The sequence below is a fragment of the Leptinotarsa decemlineata genome, unplaced genomic scaffold (assembly GCF_025532065.1).
Source record: "Leptinotarsa decemlineata unplaced genomic scaffold, Ldec_3_MD MMD2_tig00026307_RagTag_RagTag, whole genome shotgun sequence".
Taxonomy (NCBI): domain Eukaryota; kingdom Metazoa; phylum Arthropoda; class Insecta; order Coleoptera; family Chrysomelidae; genus Leptinotarsa; species Leptinotarsa decemlineata.
The window spans coordinates 4,846,967-4,869,106 of record NW_027412681.1 but is presented as its reverse complement, the minus strand read 5'-3'; the positions used below and the strand labels follow the sequence as shown (position 1 = coordinate 4,869,106).

The following is a 22,140-nucleotide window of genomic DNA, read 5'->3' as shown; positions in this document are numbered from 1 at the left end:
TAAAACTCCCGTTAATACTTTAGAAGATTTAAGAGAGCGAATAGTTGCCTCGTGTGAAACTATACGAAATACGCCGGGAATATTTGAGCGGGTGCGTAATTCCATGCGTAGAAGGGCGGAAGCATGCATACTAAGTGCAGGTGGCCACTTCCAACAATTTTTATAATCAGTTTTGGTATTATTACTAAGTAACAAATTTGTGCTATTCGTTTAGACTTACTGTCACAAAATAAAATATAACTCGTTTTTGTGAAAAATTTATTTTTTTGCAGATTATGTTTTCAAATATTATTAGGGAATTGGTAATGCGTTATGAAGCAGTTTTCAGATTCTCATTCATTTTAGAATTGATCTAATTTCTTGATTTGCTTTCTGTCGATTTTTATTTTTTTGAGTGAAAATCATGCGTTGGACAAAGAAATACCAGGAGATCAAATTTTCTCAAAAATAAATGAGAATTTTAAAAATGATTTTATTTTGAAAAGAAAGCATTGGCGTAGTACTTTTTTCCCCAAAAATATTCAATGCGAAACCCGTAGGGATGCCACTGTTTGAAAAAATACAAATTTGTGTACATCAGAAAATGCGCCTTGAGGCATAGAACATATGTACCACATATGCCAAAGATGTCTACAAAATTATCTCAGTTATTATTAAAAAACTGATTATTTTTGAAAACTTTGCCACCCTGTATCTCAAAAGTTAAGGCGTTTAGGACATACGTCCATAGGAAGTTTTTTTCTTGAAATGGGTCTAAGAATTACCTCCTTAAATATTAGCATGTGTTTAAGGAACACCCTGTATATGGAGCTCTGCCCCCAAACATACCCTGAAGTTGCTGGATTCCATCCAGAAAAGAGCCATTCGCCTGATTGGAGACGCGAACATCACGTGCAACCTTGATAACCTGGAGCATTGAAGAAAGGTTAGAGATACTTTCACGAGGATTGTTCAAGTGACTAGGCACATTTGATTCCACCAGGAGTGGTACATATCAGAAATACGCGACGCACTGTGGCTGATCATCATTTTGAGGTTCAACTCAGTACACTTCGAACTTCACTGTTTGAGATTTCCTGAGAACGTTTTTCCAAATGGATTTAATCTCCAGCGATTCAAATTCAATGTGAATCGCTACACCGCTCTGATAGCGCCTCAAGAATTTTCCTGTAGTGCTTGTGTTTTGTCCAAAAAAAACGTATAATAACCCCAAAATCAATTCATTTGTCCTACATTTATCTCTACATTTACTGCTTCATATCTCTCAAGGCATCACAATCAGCTCAAGTGGAATAATACCCAATAAATGATTGAAGACGGACAAAAATCGTCCTGATGTTTCCTCAATAACACCCTCAATGGAAACGTCGAGCTTCGGTTGGAAGGGCGTCCACAATGGCAACAAACAGAACACCGTCAGCGACAAATTCTCCATTTATTTCGTCAAGAGCAATGAAACCTTTTGTTCTCGCGTTCAGACCCTATTCAGGCCTCTGGGATAACTATTTCATAACCAATTCCGTAACATCGTTTTCAGTGAGGTAATCAAGGTAATGTGCCACCGGGGATGACATAAATCGAAATCTCGGGGCGGATGCGCACTTTAACATTAAGAGTTCGCGTGCACGAAATCGTTACATCTTTCGCGATTCTTTGAGCACGCTTTTGCTAGATATGAAATTATCCGAATATTGAGATCGACTGTTTTGTTACGACCAATCCGCATTCAATAACGCGAATTACAATTGTTCACTTTATTTCGATTACACTTTGTAATTGTCGCCTTATTTCACTGTCGCTTTCTTCACTTTCGAACTAATTCGCATTATAATCCAAACTGACCCACGTCGGCTCTTGTACGCTCTATGAACTTTTCGAACTCATTGAATGGCTTCCATAAGACCTCCTTTTGCCTTCGTGTACTTTTGCGGCAGATTCACAGAAACAGTTCAATACTCAGCTTAGCGGGTGACGAAATGTTGTCGAACAGCTAGTGAGATGACTTTTTCTTCCCCTTCGAATTACTCCGTCTTAAGTATAGTCAGTTTAAATCTGATATAACCATTCGGGAGAATCATTACCGTTAAAAAATTACCATTGTACAACTACCAGTGGCTTGCTTCTTGGTGGACACGATAGGCAAAGTCGTTTCTTGGTCACCAAGTAGAGGCCTTTTCATTCCTGGTAACTCAGGACAAACTCCGTATTTTCTCTGGGGTTGGTATGACTAGACCGCGTTTCCTTGGTTGGAATCTGTATCCATGACAAAGGTTAGAAAAAATGATGTCTTGAAATCATGGGCTTTTCCCAGTCGCTTCCATGAGTTCAGGGTGTGTTTTCTGGTATTATTTTTTGCATAGTCAACCAAAGAGTAGATCTGTTGGTTGTTCCAATTCCCTTCAAGTTATCAGCATCGCTTTGCAGATTGCCTACTATATGCCAAGATGAATATTGACACCACCTTGTCCCAATCTTTGTGGTTTTTCGAAACAAACATGAACAGATTCTTGCTAATTATTTTATTATGCAGCTCTTCTATTTCTTCTCACTAAAGGTGAAGTGGAGTAGTACATACCTTCTTGATTTCTAATTCTTGGATCAATTTCTTGTCTTGAGTCTTAATATCGTCCTTGATCGAAATGTAGTTGACATGTCTGGCAACCACATTGTTGAGGAATGCCTCTGCTACCATACCAGTTTTTTAATTTGATATTTGAAAGGGATTTCGAAAGATACTGTGTCATGTTTCTTGACTCCTTGTAGGCCTCTCCCCAAAGCACACAGGGCACATCGTTTACACTATTTTTTCAAATGAAGACGACGACAGTTGGCATAGTTATGTATCTAGCGAACTAATGTCAAGTTCTTGTTGATGAGACAGTGTTCTTTCGGTCGACTTCTATGGAATTGTTCCGGTACATCTCTGATATGTGCTCTTGGTATGAATACAAATTGTACACTTTCATCGCCTCGATATGGTTTCCCAACTTGTGATACAATAGACCATCGAGGAGTAACAAGAAATCCCAGTTAACCCAGTAATATCGGCAATTGGATCATGCTTGAAGACTCACTACCAGATAGGTTGATCCAGCTCCAAACCAGGTTCCGATTATAATAGGATCCGATTTAAACTGTATCGATTACAGAACACACACCTTAAGCTGTCTATCTGTCACAGGAGGACTTCGTCTCTCAGGCTTAGATTTCCGTTGGCAACATATGTATTCCCTTTGGTTTTGGCGGACTGTGCTGGCGATCTTTCCTCGAGTGGATGCCATGTCAGCTGTTCTGCTTTGATCTGGAAGCATACTGTTCTTTCTTTTCATCGGTTTGGTCCCTTCTGCGAGTGATATGACACCTTGGTCATTTCCATTATTCCATTTGCAGGTACCCCAGCTTTCCACAGTTGGAGCAATGTCTCTTCTATAGAATCCCGTTCATCTTAGAGATTGTTTGTGATCTTGATGACCTTGTCGCTCAATATTGCTCTGCCGGGCAAAGTTATCTTCCTCAACTGCATTTCCATCCCTCCGGAAGCAATTTTCACCGGTTCAAACTTCAGTCGCTTCTATTAATACAGTATGTATCAGTGAATGTCTACCTAACCTTAAAATTGTTTATTGTGTTCGTAGTTTCCGTACACATACATTGCATCTACTGGCTCTTTGAAATTTGCCACTGAATGTAAAAATAGTAATCTACGAAAGTATGCCTTTAATTTTGTTAGGATTCAATGACGTAATGAAAAAAACTGCTGCCTAACAATACATTTCTCAACCACGCTTTGGGTGAAATAACAGCAAAAATGAATATAATGAAAATTCAAGATAGTGGTGCTGTCAGCGTTCAGTGGATGTTTTGAAGATATAAATAATAGCAAAAGAGAATCTCCAATTCCGTTCTCAGGTACCTCGTTATCCTCGGTGGAGTCGGTTGGGAGAGTGGGGAATTATTCATATCCTCTTGCCGCTCATGAATAAGGAGCGTATAAATTGCCGTTGTAAAGGAGGCGAGTTGTGATTATGCAGATGTGCAAAACCTACATTAATTTAGATCTGGGCAACTCTTCACAATACAGAATGATTTATGCTTTGTCTGTTCTGAGAAGATCGTAAAAGTTTAACACTTCTTTTTATTACGAGAGGTAGAGGTCCAAACTTCCATTGTCTGAAAGTAAAATTTGTCCAGAAGTAAAGTTTCAAATTAACATACTATGAAAACAAAATTATTTATTTACTGCATCCATGCATCCATAAAGTTTCACGACACAATAGTTTTATCAGTTGGACTGGTACATAAAATTATTTTACAATGTCTTGTATATAACAGTATCGCCTCTGTTTGGAAAATGATGAAACAGCGGAGCATATACTTTGTGCCTGAATTTGAAAAGAAAAACAATTACAATACAATGTTACTTCTAGAAAAATATGTAATTTATCAATATGTTGAATATTGTCATTTCATGCCAATACTCAATTACATGAATGATCAATTCTGGTAAAAAGTAGAATTTGAAAAAATAATCCCTCTTTCAGTTTTTGCTTCAAGAGTTCCTCGTAGCCCTTCAGTCTCCAGTACAGCGTCCACAGTAGACGAAGACGACGATGACTGGGACGAGCCGGAGTCTTCTGAAATTGACGACGATGGAAAAATTTATAAAAACCCCAGGAACTCCCCATCAACGCTTTGCCCGAGAGATGAAGAACAAGCTACATTATTGGTGAGCCTACTATTACAACAAAATTTATACCAATTTCAACCATTCATTTTATTCAGACTTAGTATAATGAGTCAACAAATTGCTCTGTTTTGTGCCATTCAACTCGCCTGATCTAACGTTATTGAATTTTTTGTAGGAACAAATATACAGTGCATTCATTTCAAAACTTCCCACCCCTAGTACTTCGTTTAGCAGGGAGAATTTGCCATAGGTAAAAAACACGTCAATTTAGATATCGAAAGGGAAGTTTAAAACCAGTGCCAGTGGTATTTTAGGTTTAACCCCCTTACCCCTAGCTACCCCCACTTAATAATTTTAAATGGCATCCCCTACCTTGTAACACATCATTTTAAAGATCTTAAAAATCCTCACTCAACCCCGTTTAGAAAACTGAAATTGGTTGATCCGTTCTCGTAAAATAGGGCAAGAAGAGAATGAATTATAACAAAATGCAAAAACTTATGGAACCGCTACCACTGACTCAAATGTGTTTTGCTTTAGCTGAAAGTGAGATAAGGGCACACAGTTGCTTCTTGGCGTCAGTTACAATTAAATGGTGAAAACATTTATCAGAATTAGTTATTCCTGATTTTAAACTGTTTGTCAAGTGGTGTCAGTTGCACTGACAGTAATACAAATCGTAATGGTGTACACTTTACAAGCAAGAACTGAAATTATTTTTATTTATGGTGCAGAAGATAGATGTGCTCGTAGGACAGCCCAGGTTTTTAATGAAAGGCATGCAGGCCAAAATGTGGGTCACCGATATGTTCTAGCCCTTGTTCAAAAATTTGAAGAGACCGGTTCTGTGTGCAACAAAGCAGGAAAGCAGCCGAGAGTTCTTACGAAAGCCACACAGATTGAGATTTTAGGCCAATTTGCCGTTGAGCCTACTACTTCAATTTCGAAAGTCGCTAAGTTAGTAAATATTTCAGTTGGTTCTATACACAAAGTTTTAAAACTAAACAAGTTCTTTCTTTACAAAATGAGTATTCTCCAGCAAGTCAGTGAGGATGACTATGATAGGAGAATTGAATTTTGTGAAATAATAACTGCGATAATTCAAAATGACCCGAATTTAATAAAAAATATTCTCTTCAGTGATGAATCAACTTTTTTTCTTAATGGCTTTGTAAATAAGCATAACTGCAGATGATGGGATAATGAAAATCCACACTTGTTTCGAGAGGATCATACGCAATATCCACAAAAAATAAATGTCTGGGCTGGAATTCTGGGAAACGAAATAATTGGCCCTATTTTTATTGAAGAAAATTCAAGTGGTCAATTGTATTTAAAGTGGAAAATGTAAACGATCCACTAATAACACAGTCCTTAGAACGCCAAGTTGATGAAGAAGACAGCCTGCTCTTGGATGAAGAAAATTTACATTTTCAACAGGACGGCGCACCGCCACACTACGCATTGCATGTCCGACAGTGGCTCAATCAACGGTATCCTGACAAATGGATTGGCAGAAGAGGCGCTCTGGAATGGCCGGCGAGATTTCCGGATTTAACGCCATTGGATTTCTTTCTCTAGGGTTATTTGAAGACAATGGTATACAAAACTCCCCCGCAGGACATTCAGGATCTAAGACACATGATTACTGACACATGCAGACAAATTAATAATGAAACATTTACAAAAGTCCGACAGGAATTCGAGAATAGATTGTACTTTTGCTTAGCTACCAATGGTGAACATTTTGAACACCTGATAAAGTAATGTACATTTATTTAATTGCAATAGCTCTTATTTTGTTTTTTATTTTGTTTTTTATTATAATTAATTTTCTTTTTGTCCTATTTCACGAGAACGGACCTTTCAAAATGATGTGTCACAAAATAGGGGTGCCATTTAAAATTATTGAGTGGGGGTAGCTAGAGGTAAGGGGGTTAAACCTAAAATACCACTGGCACTGGTTTTAAACTTCCCTCTCGATATCTAAATTGACGTGTTTTTTGCCTATGGCAAATTCTCCCTGCTAAACGAAGTACTAGGGGTGGGAAGTTTTGAAATGAAGGCACTGTATAGAGACAATAATGTTGATTGAACCTCATTGGACTCAGAGGGAGAATGAATACCTTTTCCAGTAATTACTTCAATGTAAATAAACAACTTTTACAAACATTTTTTTATCTCCAGACGCGTTTAGCTCATACCGTAGCTTTCTCGCTAGCAACGAGGAAGTTATATAGTATTATACAGCGTGACTCACGGTCGATGGTAGGTTAGACGTTTCTGAAAAACGCAAAGCATGATTTTTCTGAAAATTTCACCTCTCACATTTCCTTACCTGTTTTATCAATCTAAAAAATTTTCAGCATTGCGGCGTTGCCACTTCCATCAAAAAGTCCTAGCAACTTTATTTTTTTAAATGGAACACCCCGTATATTGATACATTTTTGAAATTGCTCTGATATTTTAATACTTTTTTGTTGATAATGTCCTATACCTATCGCTATCTGTTTTCGAGATAAAAAATAAATTGTGCTAAATATGGTCCAAAACACATCCTTAATTGAAATTAAGTACATCAGTACCTACTCTCAATTCATGAAAAGTTGATATTTTGATGATAGTTTGGACAAACTCGAAATATTCAAATAACACTAAGAAATCGACTCCATATCATACAGGGCGTGCTAAAATTACTATTATTTCCATTATGCATAAAGGTAGTCAAAAGTTCATTTTTCAAATGAAACCCTCTGTATACTACTCGGTAAATTTAAAGATGGTGAAAAATGCTTCAAGATGATATATCATGTCCCTATATCTAAATCGTCAAGTTTTCTCAATAAAGTCGCTTCTTCTAGAAACATTATTTTTTTTAGAATTTGGATTTAGGTAGCAGTGGAATTATCAAGCTTATAGCCGTTCGGTTACTTTTATGAGTAATTTACAAAGAGTTATCGACGGTGTTTCGAGTCATCTTCCAAAATGAATGCAAATATCGATTATTCAAACGAAGTTCTTATGAAATTATTCATTATACACATGAACAAAGTGATCAAATCATTGTCAGAACGTGTAAAAAATTCAACCAAATGTATCCTGAATTAACACCAATGAACGAGAGGAAGTTTGTAAGGTTACAAAATAATTTCCTTAACTATGGCTTAAAGTTTCCAGGAAACAACTGTACCAAAAATCAGTCATTTCTAGGTAAAAAGTAAGATTTTGTGGGCTGAAACATGTGAAAGTACAGACAATAACAGAATAGGATGATTCAAAATAACAAAATTGTAAACAATAAATGCTGAAAATGTTGTCCATTACATTTTAAACACTTTAAAATGTTTTTTTGTACGCGACTTGTGGTTGATTTTTCAATTTCCTGGGGATCCAGATCTTCAATACTTCGCACTATTCGCCGTCGCAATTCTTCTTTGATAGGCACTGGAGTACTACTATACCCTTTCTTTTAAAACACTCCATAAAAAAGTCAAGTGGCGTGAGATCGGGTGATCTCGGTGGCCAATCCCACGGGCCCTAAACGCCTAAACCAACGATTGTCGAAGAGTTCGTCAAGTTTCCTGGAAACTTCCTGGGTGGAATGAGCTGGCGCTCCATCCAGTTGAAACCACGAATTCCTATATTCCTCTTAAGGCAAATTTTTCAAGAAAATCGGTTACAGTCGTCCTTGATATTTGGAGATATCTCTCTGCATTCAAATAAAAAAGCTAATTTTATTGTTCTTCAGAATACAGAGAACATTCAGGTTGAATTTTTCTTGAAAACCCATTTCTTTTGTAACATGAGGATTATGATCAGCCCAAAAATGTTTATTCCTTCTATTGAAAATACCATCCCTCGTAAATTTTGATTCGTCGCTCCATTTTTGACAAAAAATCCCGATCTTCCTGTGTATGAATCAAAAGGGATTCACAAAAATGCATTCTACGTTCGAAGTCTTCTGCTTTTAGAGCTTGAACTTTGGTAAATTTATAAGGATGCATTCCGTGATTTTTCAAAATTCGTTGTACTGAAGCATGTGATACACCTAAATCTTTTTCTGCACTGCGAATGGAAGCTTCTGGATATGCATAAAAATATGCCAAAACGTTAACAGTATTGTCCTCATTTGAAATAACAGGTTTTGGTAATGTTGAAGGCGCTTTTAACATGGATCCATAGTTAAGGAAATTATTTTGTAATCTTCCAAACTTCCTCTCGTTCATTGGTGTTAATTCAGGATACATTTGGTAGAATATTCTACAAGTTCTGGCAATGAGTTAATCACACTGTCCGTGTATAATAAATAATTTCATAAGAACTTCGTTTGAATAATCAATATTTGCATTCATTTTGGAAGATGATTCGAAACACTGTCGATAACTCTTTGTAAATTTCTTATAAAAGTAACCGAACTGCTATAAGCTTGATAATTCCACTGCTAACTAAATCCAAATTCTGAAAAAAAATAATGTTTCTAGAAGCGACTTTATTGAGAAAACTTGATGATTCAGGTATAGGGACATGATATATCATCTTGAAGCATTTTTCACCATATTTCAATTTACCGAGTAATGTACAGGGGGTTTCATTTGAAAAAATGAACTTTTGACTACTTTTATGCACAATGGAAATAATAGTAATTTTAGCACGCCCTGTATGATATGGAGTCGATTTCTTGGTGTTATTTGAATATTTCGAGTTTGTCCAAACTATCATCAAAATATCAGCTTTTCATGAATTGAGAGTAGGTACTGATGTACTTAATTTCAATTAAGGCTATGTTTTGGACCATATTTAGCACAGTTTATTTTTTATCTCGAAAACAGATAGAGATAGGTATAGGACATTATTAACAAAAAAGTATTAAAATATCAGAGCGATTTCAAAAATGTATTAATATACGGGGTGTTCCATTAAAAAAAAAAAAGTTGCTAGTACTTTTTGATGGAAGTGGCAACGCCGCAATGCTGAAAATATTTTAGATCGATAGAACAGGCAAGGAAATGTGAGAGGTGAAATTTTCAGAAAAATCATGGTTTGCGTTTTCCAGAAACGTCTAACCTACCATCGTCCGTGAGTCACGCTGTATGGTATATTATAGTATTAATAAATAGGTTTTTTGGTATTTGAACGAAAATAGTGATACATACAAATAGCCCAACTTAGGCTTAGCAAATCACAATGTTATATATTTTTATAAGTCAATAGAAAATGACAAATACCTGATGAATAATAATGAATACTTTTCAACATGTCACTTTTATTTTTTGCCATAGTCTTAGTTTTTATTCATACTTTTCTCCAGTATTTTTAATTTTTACAATAATCTGAAGAGACGCATTCACAAATACTTCTCCATTTCCTGCAGTCAAGCACACTTTCTGTTAATGTTTAATGTATACGCGGGTTTTTCACAGGGACAAAAGTGTTTGAGAAAATGTTCATCCGATGAGGATTGCAAGAGTAAAAAGAAAAAGTGCCTTTGCGACGGATCTTGTGGATTATCGTGTATAAAGCCAGGTGAGTCAAAGAGGAATGAAAGTTTCGTCCCGAAAATATATAGTAGATTGAAAACGGTTGAATCGTCTTCAATGATGACACAAGAGAGATCAATGATTTTGGGGTTGAAGTTTTACTTTGATCTTTCAAATGCTAAGAACCCTATTAATGTGGTGAATATGACTTTTTTCGAAGCTGAAACCTAGGAAAGTTACTTCGAAAAACTCTGGATGTAGAAAATAGTTCTCATCTAATTTGGGATTGAAAGTACAAGGTCTGTTCAAAAAATGAGGTGAATTTTAATTTTTCACTTGTGTCAGCAGTTTTTCCAATCGTTGAAGCAGTTATGATATGCACTTTTTGGTATGTCCTTGAGTTGTCTCAGCGATTCAGCTTTCATATCCTCAATCGTCGCAAAACCCCATCCTTTCATGGTCACTTCAATATTGGGGAAAAAATGTTGTAGGGGGCAGACCTGGTGAATGCGGTAGCTGAGGCATGATAACTGTATTGCTTTTGGCCATAACTTCAAAATAATACTCCTTATTGACTGTACGACCATGTGGTAAGAACTCCTGATGCAATGCGCCACGGTAATCGAAAAAACAGTGAGCAAAACCATGACATTTGTTCGAAATTGGCGTGCTTTTTTGCTCTTGGCTCTTCTGGGCTCTTCCATTAGGACAATTGGACTTTGGTTTCGATGTCATAACCATATCATGATTCGTCACCAGTTGTGACCCTTTTACGCAAATATGGATCGCCGCTGACGTCATTCAACAATTTCTGAGCGATACTCAAATATTTGGAAGGCTTCAACATCTTGAGCGATCATCAATATGGCTTTCGGAAACAAAGATCAACAGGCGACCTTTTATTTGGAATAACGCAATCGAGAAATATGGAGAGTCAAGAGCTGTTGCGCTTGATATTTCTAAGGCATTTGACCGTGTGTGGCATGAGGGTTTGCTGGTCAAACTTCGATGCTATGTCTTGTCAGATCATTTTTGTGTATGGCTCTCCAGCATCCTAAAAGAACGTTCCCTGCAAGTGGCCGTCGATGGAATCTCTCGAACACTCTCACCATCAACGTTGGTGTTCCAACCCTCTTTCTATTGTATATCAACGACTTATTGGAAAAAACCAAGAGTCCAATATATTGCTTTGCTGACGACAACACACTTTTATGATGTACTGTTTGGAACCTTTCGTGTAGTAATGAATATTACTGGAGTTTTTTCCCAACACCAAATCGTTATTTTTAACACCTCGACACGTGTTTCGATCACCAAGTGATCATCTTCAAAGAGGAAGATTAAAAACTCAATCTCCCTCAAACTTCACTGTTCGAAAACTCTTCCATCTGGATTGCGTTGATGTGGAATAAACTTCCTGTGAACGTTTTCCCAAATGGATTCAATCTCCGGCGATTCAAATTCGATGTGAATCGCTACTTTCGCACAGGCACCGCTCTTAGAGAGCCTTGATAAGGATTTTCCTGTAGTGATTGTGTTTTGTTCTCGAAATAATGCCGTCATTGTTTTCATTGAAGACGTAAATGATGAATTGAAAGAAATTCATTCTAAATGTTTCATGAAAGAGCGAAACTTCAAAAAATTGGATTGTCTCTCCACACAAAATATAAAAACTATTTTGAAATATTTTCAAAGACATTTCCGTTACCTTCCACGCGTTTTTCAACCCTCTTCATCAAATTTGTATTCACAACACGACTGATTCTATCGTCTTTCCAAATGGATTTAATCTCCAGCGATTCAAATCCAATGTGAATCGCTACTGTCGCACAAGCACCGCTCATAGAGCGGTGTCTGCGAGCAGATTTTCCTGTAATGCTTGTTTTTTGTATTAAAAACATGCGACAGTTTTTTTGGGGAAAATTCAGCAATTTTGGAACGAACTTCGCTGCCACAGGCCCCATCCTCAAAATTTCTGAATTAATTGCATGGCATGAGCCAACCGATATGCCGAAATTTTCAGCAACTCCTTTAATAGTGATTCGACGATTCTCCATAAGAATTTTCTGCACTTTCTCAACATTTTCATCGGATGTTGATGCGCTGGGGCGTTCACTTGTACCTCTCGTAAACATTTTTCTGATTCAGAGTACAATCACCGTATGCCACTGTCAACATTTCAAGTGTTTTTCAGCTCTCAATTCTATGTTTCTACACAAAATTTTATGCAACCTCTATTATACATTTTTTTCGATAGCAAAAAATCGCCTAACATGTTCAACACTTTTCACCTTTACGTGTCTTACCAACAAACTGAACATGCTGAACAACTGAAACTGTGAACATATGTTCAAAACGAGTGTATCAACATGAAAAAATGAAGATATTGCTGATTGAATGTACGCAGCCCTCGAAATTTGAACATTAACCTTATTTTTTGTACAGACTTAGTTCTCATCTATTTTGCAGGAGTTTACTGAGGGTTTAAAAGTATTTCGAAACAGAAAGCGACGGTTTGAAGTTTGTAAACTGCTCATTACATTATTTTAATAAAATATTGTTTAATTATAGTTGAGTAGGCTTATTGATTTCTATTGTATATTCTCTAGCAATTTCGTAGGAAAATATTTCATGGTAGATGTATTTTTGGAATGCAACTTTGAATTGCGAATTCGAAATGATAAACAAACAGTAGAACTGAAAATCTTTGATTCCGGACATTTCCTACTACCTTTCGGACTTTAAAATGACCCCATAACTTACCAAAGGATCATTTTCCAGATCGTGAATGTCCTGAACCTGAACAAATAGCTTTTGGAACTGTGACAGCAAGTGGAAAATTATTTGGCGCGAGAGCTATATACACCTGTCAACATGGTTACCACGTTGTGGGTCTTCAGAGTAGATCTTGCCAAGCTGATGGTCAGTGGGCTGGAGGACCTCCAGCATGTAAACAAAACAGTAAGTTGCTTGTCAAGGTATCAGAAAGAAATAATAAATCGATTTTTTATTGTTTACTGATCCTCAAAAAGTATGTATGCCTGGAACCTCATCACTTTATCGTGCCACGATTGAATTAAATGAAGTCTATCGAATATCCTGGAAAGTTTTGGATCGAATTTCTGAAATATGTTACTTTAGGGGATTTGAGATTTGAGTTTTTGTACAGTTATACATTTTTTCAAAGACACTCAACTCAAATATTGCTGTGCCCCTCTATGCTTAGCAACTCAGTGAAAAAAAATCAACTGTTTCATTCTCATGAGAAAACAATTGTTCAATTCGAATCGAATCGAATCGAATCGAATCGAATCGAATCGAATCGAATCGAATCGAATCGAATCGAATCGAATCGAATCGAATCGAATCGAATCGAATCGAATCGAATCGATTCGAATCGAATCGAATCGAATCGAATCGAATCGAATCGAATCGAATCGAATCGAATCGAATCGAATCGAATCGAATCGAATCGAATCGAATCGAATCGAATCGAATCAAATCAAATCAAATCAAAAATCTTCATTTCCGTAGACCTAAGGAAGACATGGAAAAAGTCACATAACTCAGTACAATTACAATGAGGTCACAATCATAAAACAACATAATTATATGACATATTATATAACATTTAGATCATAAAAGGGATACAAAAATTAAATTTTTAAATTCCAAATCAGACTGAAAAAATTCATCAAGCGAATAAAATACCTTTTCACATTATAGTTTCCGAACTTTTTGTTTAAAGAGCTTCACACTAGGTATTTTTTTAATGGATATTGGGAGCTTGTTGTACAGTTTTATTGACATGATATGAGGTCCATTAGTCACCTTGGCTAACTTATGACAAGGAATTAAAATGTTATAGTTTTTTCTCAGGGTGAAGCCCGAAAGAAGACATGTATCATCTCTGTTCTGAAACTTGGAGCAATTTGATTTAACGTAGATTACGCAATTAAAAATATGCATGCAAGTAACAGTTAAGGTATTCAACTTTGCAAATAGTGGTTTACAGGAATCGAGTGGTTTTTTAAAACAAATTGTTCTAATAATGTTTTTCTGGAAAATTAATAAGTCACTGATTCTATTGCAGTTGCCGAAACAAATAATACAGTAATTGAGGGCAGAGTAAACATATGCATAATAGTAACTTTTAAGAATTTCAATAGACACAAAATTACGCAGATTCCATATAAAGAAAAAATGTGTCGCTAATTTCTTCAGTATGAAATCAACATGATGACTCCAATTCAGTTGGGAATCAATAAAAACTCCTAAAAATTTTTTATAGTTTACCTGTTGAATACTTTTAATCTCAGACCTAACCAATACACTACAATCAGTTTCCTGAATTGTGAAGAGAATGGTGTTGGTTTTAAGATTATTTAGAATCAAGCCATTCTTAGAACAATAATTCTGCATGTTGGATACATCATCATTTGCTCTTACTGACAATGTTTCACATTCCGAACCACTGACAGTAAAAGATGTGTCATCAGCAAATTGTATAGAGCACTGTGTATGATTAATTTTTGAAAGGTCATTAACAAATAAAATGAATAGTGTAGGCCCAAAAGACTACCTTGGGGCCTACACTAACCTGTGTACGACCAGTTAAATAGGTTCAATCCATTTCTGACTTGGACCACGGACGCCCATGTCAAACAGTTTATCAAGAAGAAGACCATGATGTATGGTATCAAACGCTCGTGTCAAGTCGAAAAGAACACTAAGTGATTTTTCACCGTTGTCGAAGTTTGATAATACATGATTATGTAGAGAAAGGATGGTATCCTCGGTTGACAAGCCCACTTGAAACCCATATTGGTTGTCAGATACGATATTGTATTCATTTAAAAAGGACACAAGTCTGTTTTGATATGATTTTTCAAATATTTTCGAAAATGGAGGTAGTAAAGCAATACCTCTGTAGTTCGACATTACATGCTTATCGCTTTTTTTATAGACTGGGACGACCATTGCTTGCTTAAGCCGGAAAGGAAAAATACCTTCAGAGAAAGATAAATTGATTAGATAAATCAGAGGTTCCATTATTTTCTAAGCAGCCTTTAATAAAACATTGCCTGGCAATTCATCAACCCCACTGGAATTTTTCGAACATGCGAATTTAATTATTTCCACGAGTTCAGTTTCATCTATTGGATAGAGGAAAAGACTCTCAGTTTTCACACAACGATTTTTTACTAATGACTCCACTGAATCGACAAAATAACTACTAAATGCTTGAGATATTCCGGGACCATCGTCAACAAGTACACCATCGCCAATGTCAAAATAGCTGGGTAAACATTTAGATGAATCGTTGATAATAGTATTTTTCCTGATGATAGACCAGGCAGCTTTGAAATTATGTTGAGCCTTGAGGAATTGATTATTAAAGTATTGACTTTTTGAGAGCACAATTTTTTGTCTATGATTTTTTAAGAGTTGCTTATATTGACCCAACAAATGAGGGTTTTTGCACGTCAGCTACACGTCACAGATTCAACCGTGCATGGCTTTTTCGCCTCTGGTTTTGGTGAATCATCACTTGAGCGTAAACGTTTGCTAACTTGCTCTTGGGGGGGTTTGTTCCTCCACCTGAGACAGATTCTGCTTACGCCACTCAAGAATTTGGTGCAAGGCGGTTTCATAAGGTACCCCGCTCATGAGGAGACGACTCGGTCGTTTCCTGGCTGCACCACCAAACCTTTTTTTAGGCTCAGCTATTGGATCAGGAGTTGGGGAGAGAAGCTCTCGCTCCTGAACTAAATTTACAGGGAGGTCAGTTGGAGTCGTGAATTCGAGATCCGTCTCCTCTGTAGACTCGCAATCAGTTGACTGAAAGATTATATATATAATTTTGCTCCATTCCATAATCACAATTGAAAAAATTATTCATTTTTTAATCACCAGATATACAGGATAAACTGATGAATACTAGTTCATAAGTAAGATAAAATATTATACTGATCTTCCACCAGAGTTCACATAGAAAATAAATACAAAAAATACACAAAGTTTAATGAAAAACAGACAGATGGAGGAACAGTAGAGGAAAAGAGGAATGAGTGAATGAATGAAAGTTGTTTGAAAAAATTATTTCTGACTGTACATCAGTGGATGACCGTTTTAAACTTTTTCAAATGACAAGGTTGAAATGTCACGTAAATCTGGTGAAATCTTCAAAATGTTGCCACCAATATATCGTAATTCTCAGAAGGTTGGAGTAATTGACGAAATTGACCATATAATATACATATTCCGGAGAGGTGCCCAAGTTCTGGTGAAAATACCAAACCCTTGCTTCCTATTTGTGACTACGATTTTGCAGGTACGTGTGGCAGATATCCGGGTAACTTTAGGATTTTGTCTGTAGGTGGCGCAGTGGTACATCCTACTGAATCAACTGCAGGCAGAGCTTATGGCTAGTTGAAAATAATTTTGTTTGTTCGGGATATTCAGATGCTTCACTCCACGCTCACCTTCCTGGCACTGACGAAGAGCTAGTACTCTGAATCCGGTCTTTCTATTGGTGATCATCTTGACCAAACTAAATCAATTTCAGGAAGTTACATGCACAGGTGCCAGCTTTTTGCGCGGCACTATCTAGGGAAGTTGTGTTTTCATCAAGTATCTGTCGTACGTAACTACAAAATCGTATGTCTCATGTGAGAGACAAAATTTGGTATTTTCATCAGAACTTAGGCATATCATATATGTACAGGCCGTTTTTTCAAGCTGATTCCATTATTGCTATCTCGGAAAAGGTGAGACCTACAAGGTCAGTCAAATTAGACAAACATTTTCTATTTTGAAGAACTAGGATAACCTCTTTCCAGATCGAGAATATCAGTTGTTGTTGTTTTCAAAATATTTGCCAAAAATAGAATGGCCAAATTTTGTTTTGTGGCTCTAACGCCTCCACTTCAAATGTTTTAAAAAAATGTAGGAAAACTTTCAATAGTAGAAGTAACTGCGCTTCTACAGAACACCCCCACTTCTCCACTTTTGCCGTCGTCCAGTCGACCAATCAGAAACTACCGTGCGTACAGCGGGAAATTTCAAACATTTTATTGCAGAATAATGCCACTCTTTCCTGACTTAGTGCAGTATCTCTGTTTTTGGGGTTGATAACCACAAAGTTTGACGAAAAAACTGCTCTGAATAGGATCAAGCGCTATTTCGCCAGTTTCAAACATTGTTTCGATCTTTCAAGCGCTATTTCACCCGTTTCAAGCGTTTGAGCCCTTCCAGAGCAGTTTTTTCGTCAAACTTTGTGGTTATCAATCCCGAAAGCGAGGAGATATACTGCACCAGGTCAGCGAAGAGCGGAATTTTTCTGCAATAAAATGTTTGAAATTTCCCGCTGTACGCGCCGTAGTTTCTGATTGGTCGACTGGATGACGGCCAAAGTAGAGGAGTGAGGGTGTTCTGTAGAGGCGCAGTTACTACTAATACTGTTTCATATTTGTTATGATCTGATATAAATCACTTTACAATGCAACGTTTGGTTCATTACATTGCATCATCAACTCATTTTTTAATACGGACCTGAAGATAAGGTGATTATTTTTTTAACATTTGGAATCAACTGTCATTTGAAATAGAACACATTTTGTTAACAATGATGTGTCCAACAAATGCACCAATCAATCAAATTGGAAACAAAAAGAAGTAAAATGACATTCCATACATACCTCGCAACAAGAAAAAATTTACGTCTTTTTGGGCGAATCCACTTGCGAATAAACGTGCTTTGTATATCCGTATTCCTTGTGGGTTTGTCTTCATTCGTAACACCCATGTACCGTCAAATATTTTGGCGTTTTTGATAGCAAGTACAATAAATTTTTTTGAATGTAAACAGAAATAAATTAACAATCACTTTATGAAATCTAATTTAACAATTTTGAATCAAATTCCTTCGTTTATTTCATTAGTTCGGACTTCCATTGTTTAGTATGATATAAATTGATTTGAAAACCCTAAAAGAATCTGTAAAAAATTAAAAATAAAAAGGTTAGCTGAAATAACAATGAAATAAAATACAAGTAGCAACCAAAAAAAAAATGAAATTTTAACACGAAATGAAAAAAAAAAGATAAGGGACTGCCAATGGGATCGCCACTTTCACCGGTTATAGCCAATATATATATGGAGTGGGTTGAAACTATGGTCATTGAAGAGGCCCACAAGAAGCTCCGAGTCTGATTGAGATACGTGGACGACACCTTCATAATATGGAACCATGGGAATGCAGAACTAGACACCTTTCTGAAGCACATCAACAACGTGAGTCCTTCCATCAATTTCACAATGGAGAAGGAAGTCCATAACGAATTGCCATTCTTATACGTATTGGTGAAGAGAACCGATACTAAATGGGTAACATCTGTATATCGGGAATCCAACCACCACCAATTGACTAAGAGAGGAATCGTCAAGACTCTACTAGACCGTGCTTTCGGGCCCTGTAATACAAAGGAAGGTCTCAAAATGAAACTAAGCATCATCAAAACTGAAATTCAACGAAATGGTTACTCCAAAGCTATGGTGGAACAGGCTTTAGCTAGAAGACAGCAAGAGCTCCACACGAAAGAGAAGCCGCCACAACCAGTACTTCTACTTCCTTACATTAGAGGATTGTCGGAAAGGATAAGAAGGATTGGATCTAAGTATAACATCAGAACCTGCTTCAGATCTTGGAACACTATCCGTAGCAGCCTTACGAAAACCAGGCCACCAAACGCGGAGTGCGATTCCAAGGATTGCATTTACCGGATACCCTGGGAATGCGATGAATCATACATCGGTGAAACTAGGAGGCCATTGAAAGTTCGCATTGCCGAGCACAAGAAACACACACAGCATGTTTGGACTCATCAGCGTAACATCAAGTGGGCTCAAGCTGAAACATCCACAAGGAGGAACACTGGTTAAGGAGAAAGTTCAAAAAAGCCGCATATATGTTGTCCAACAACGCCTTTAGCCAAGTTAGCGTAGAGATACACAACATATGGAAACCTCTAATCAAGCGGAACACGATCAACTCCCGCCAAACGGGAGAGAGGGGATAGGTGAAAGCACTGGAGTGACCTATAAATAGTCAGATCTCTGAGGAATAAATCAAGTTATCACCGGAAGACGATTTTGGCTACTAACAATTGAAACGTCGTGAATTAACTTGATTTGGAATCTTTTAATTTGTAATTTCTTGTTAATATTTTTTTTAAATTTTCATTTTGTGTTAATATTTCATTTTTTTGGTAGTTACTTGTATTTTATTTCATTGTTATTTCAGTTATTTTTTTGCTTAATATAATTATTATTTTTTCAGCTAACCTTTTTATTTTTAATTTTTCACAGGTTCTGTCAAGGTTTTCAAATCAATTTATATATCATACTAGACAATGGAAGTCCGAACTAATGAAGTGCACCATGAAACATTTTCAACCACCTTCATACACACCTTCATTTGTTTATATTTAGAGTTGATTTCAATCATACCTGTAATGAAAACTATTTGCGGACTTTTTCAAGTGAAAACATGTTGTTTTTGATTCTCCTCATATGCACAGCCCGGATTTTCAGTCTACATTGATCTTTACATGCTTGTTTTTAGTTTACTGCCTGCAACCACCCACAATCGACCATGCGAGACACAATGCTCTATCTGAGCAAACTACGTTTGATTTGGATTCTACCCTGCAATATTACTGTCATACGGGGTACGTAACGAATGGATTTCCCAGGGCAAAATGTCTCGCGATGGACGGACAAGCGTCTTGGTATGGACCTGATATTTCCTGCGAACGTAAGTATAGGGTCTTTAATCAGGCTCTTCCTATTCTATCGATATCGAAATTTTTTATTCGTTTGAAAGACCTATTGATGCCATTATGTGTGGAGTATAGCATCGTTCGTTTCGTATGCGCACCATAATACGAAAAGTAAAATTTTCCAAGACTCTGGCGCATAAATCAGGCTGAATTTGACCGAAGACAGGGCTTATATTGGCTTTGAGGACAGCTGTAGTTTGTGGCTCATTCGCAAATACCTGGGACTTAAGAAAACCCCACAATTAAAAGTCTAATGGGTTCAAATCGAACGATCTCGGTGGCCAGTTCACATCACCTTCGCGTGAGATGACCGTGCCCTCAAATCGCTCCTGCAGAATATCCAGATCATTCAATTCAGGTCAATCTGTATCTGTATCTGTAGGTGAGTGTAGGCACTTAGGCCACATGTGACCCATTGTACATCCTCCCGAGGAGTTGCCCTCCTGGGTCATCGTCCATCCTGTCCTTTCCAGGAAGGTGGACAGGTCACTGGGAGACATCTCCTTTATATCGGCAGGTGTAGCCAAGATTCGCCGAACACACACTCTCTTATTGACGATAACATTCAGTACAGTAGAAGTGATTGGCAGCGTATTCGTGGTCCGGCTTATATACCTTTTTCTTTGGTTTATATCCATATCGCTAAGGCGATATCTTCATCATGTCTAATAATAATAATAATAATAATAATAATAACTTTATTAATTCCTTTAGGATCACAATGTGATATAGGACAAGTCAGTTAAAAATATAGATAAATAAACTTCAAAATACAGATATGACGAAACAATAAACATAGAAATTTTTTATTTAAAATTTTGAACAAACTTTCAAAACTTAAACAATACACATAAGCAATACACATATTTCAATCACTTCTGTTCACATATTCGACGACACTGTAGAAACATCTGGAAATCAAAAACTCTTTCAGTTTTGCTTTGAAAATACCTGGGGTTTCTTCCGTCCGTACCTCAACCGGAAGTTTGTTATAAAATTTTGTTTAATAGTTTCGGTTTACTTACGTTCCATTTTCGGAGTTGTTTTCAACTGTAGGTTAATCTTTCTACTTCAATTGTTTTTCAGCTAGATCTTGCGGAGCTCCTACAGAAATATCGCATGGATGGCACGCAGGAGAATGTTATACATATGGCTGTCGCATTATGTATCACTGCGCAGAAGGATACGAGCTAGTGGGGAAAAACGAACGCTTTTGCCAAGCAGACGGTACTTGGTCACCGAAGGAACTTCCTACATGTGTTCGTAAGTATTTCATATATAACTTGGAGCTTGTATTTTCTGCTGCTTGGTAGGCTTCTTGATGCGCAGCTTACCTTCAACATATACCAGGCCGGTGGTTGTTAGAAAAATATCACTGTATTAGAAAGTACACAATCCATGAAGCGTATTTTTCAAGTTTGAAAACACTGTATTGTTCAGTATTTATTTGGCAGCCATCAATATTGAACGCTTTTGGTGAATTTGTGAAAAATAGAAAAAATTGGTTATTGTTATGTGGCACAATACTTTTATATTTGAAAGGCCTCAGCCCAACCAATATAAAAGTTGGATTCTACTCTAGGTGATTCTGCTCCTTCGTTTACAACAGTAAAATATTGGGTAGCGTAGTTCTAATGATGCTGTACGAGATGCCAAGATGAGCATCGTAGTGGTCGATCAAATGAGGTGACGATTCCACAAACAGTGAAGTGAATCCACAGTGTGGTACTGAATATTGTCGACTGAAGGTGCGCGAGCTAGCAGACTTAGTAGGCATTTCAAAAAGTGCGGTAAATCGTATATTATCCGAAATTTATACACGAAGAAGATGCGTGTAAGATGGGTGCCGCGATGCTCACATTCAAGCAAAAACCGTGTCGTGAAGACACAACACAACAAAAAAATATTTTTTGAATGTTTCCTACACTAAATTAGTCAATTTCCACTAATTTTGGGGTGATAAAAACGAAAATAACAATGAAAAATTTTTATTAGCTCTGGTTTTTGAGATACACAGTACTTAATCTTAAAGAGTAGTTATACTATACGTGAAAAGTGAAAGTACATAAAACAATATTGTTATGTTTCTTTTAGAATATTTCAAGTACAAAATTAATAAAAAAAAACATTATTC

General features: G+C 36.7%; 1 protein-coding gene across 3 annotated transcripts in view; it reads left to right on the top strand.

Moving 5' to 3' along the window:
* The window catches only part of Hasp (Hig-anchoring scaffold protein), a 92,338-nt gene that overhangs the window by 12,395 nt on the left and 57,803 nt on the right, over positions 1-22,140 (top strand). For all 3 annotated transcript variants that reach the window (XM_074180812.1, XM_074180811.1, XM_074180810.1), the window contains exons 2-6: positions 4,542-4,726; positions 10,108-10,210; positions 12,946-13,125; positions 19,790-19,981; positions 21,093-21,269. In XM_074180812.1, the coding sequence (XP_074036913.1) occupies positions 4,542-4,726; positions 10,108-10,210; positions 12,946-13,125; positions 19,790-19,981; positions 21,093-21,269 (837 nt within the window). The remainder of the gene's footprint in view (positions 1-4,541; positions 4,727-10,107; positions 10,211-12,945; positions 13,126-19,789; positions 19,982-21,092; positions 21,270-22,140) is intronic.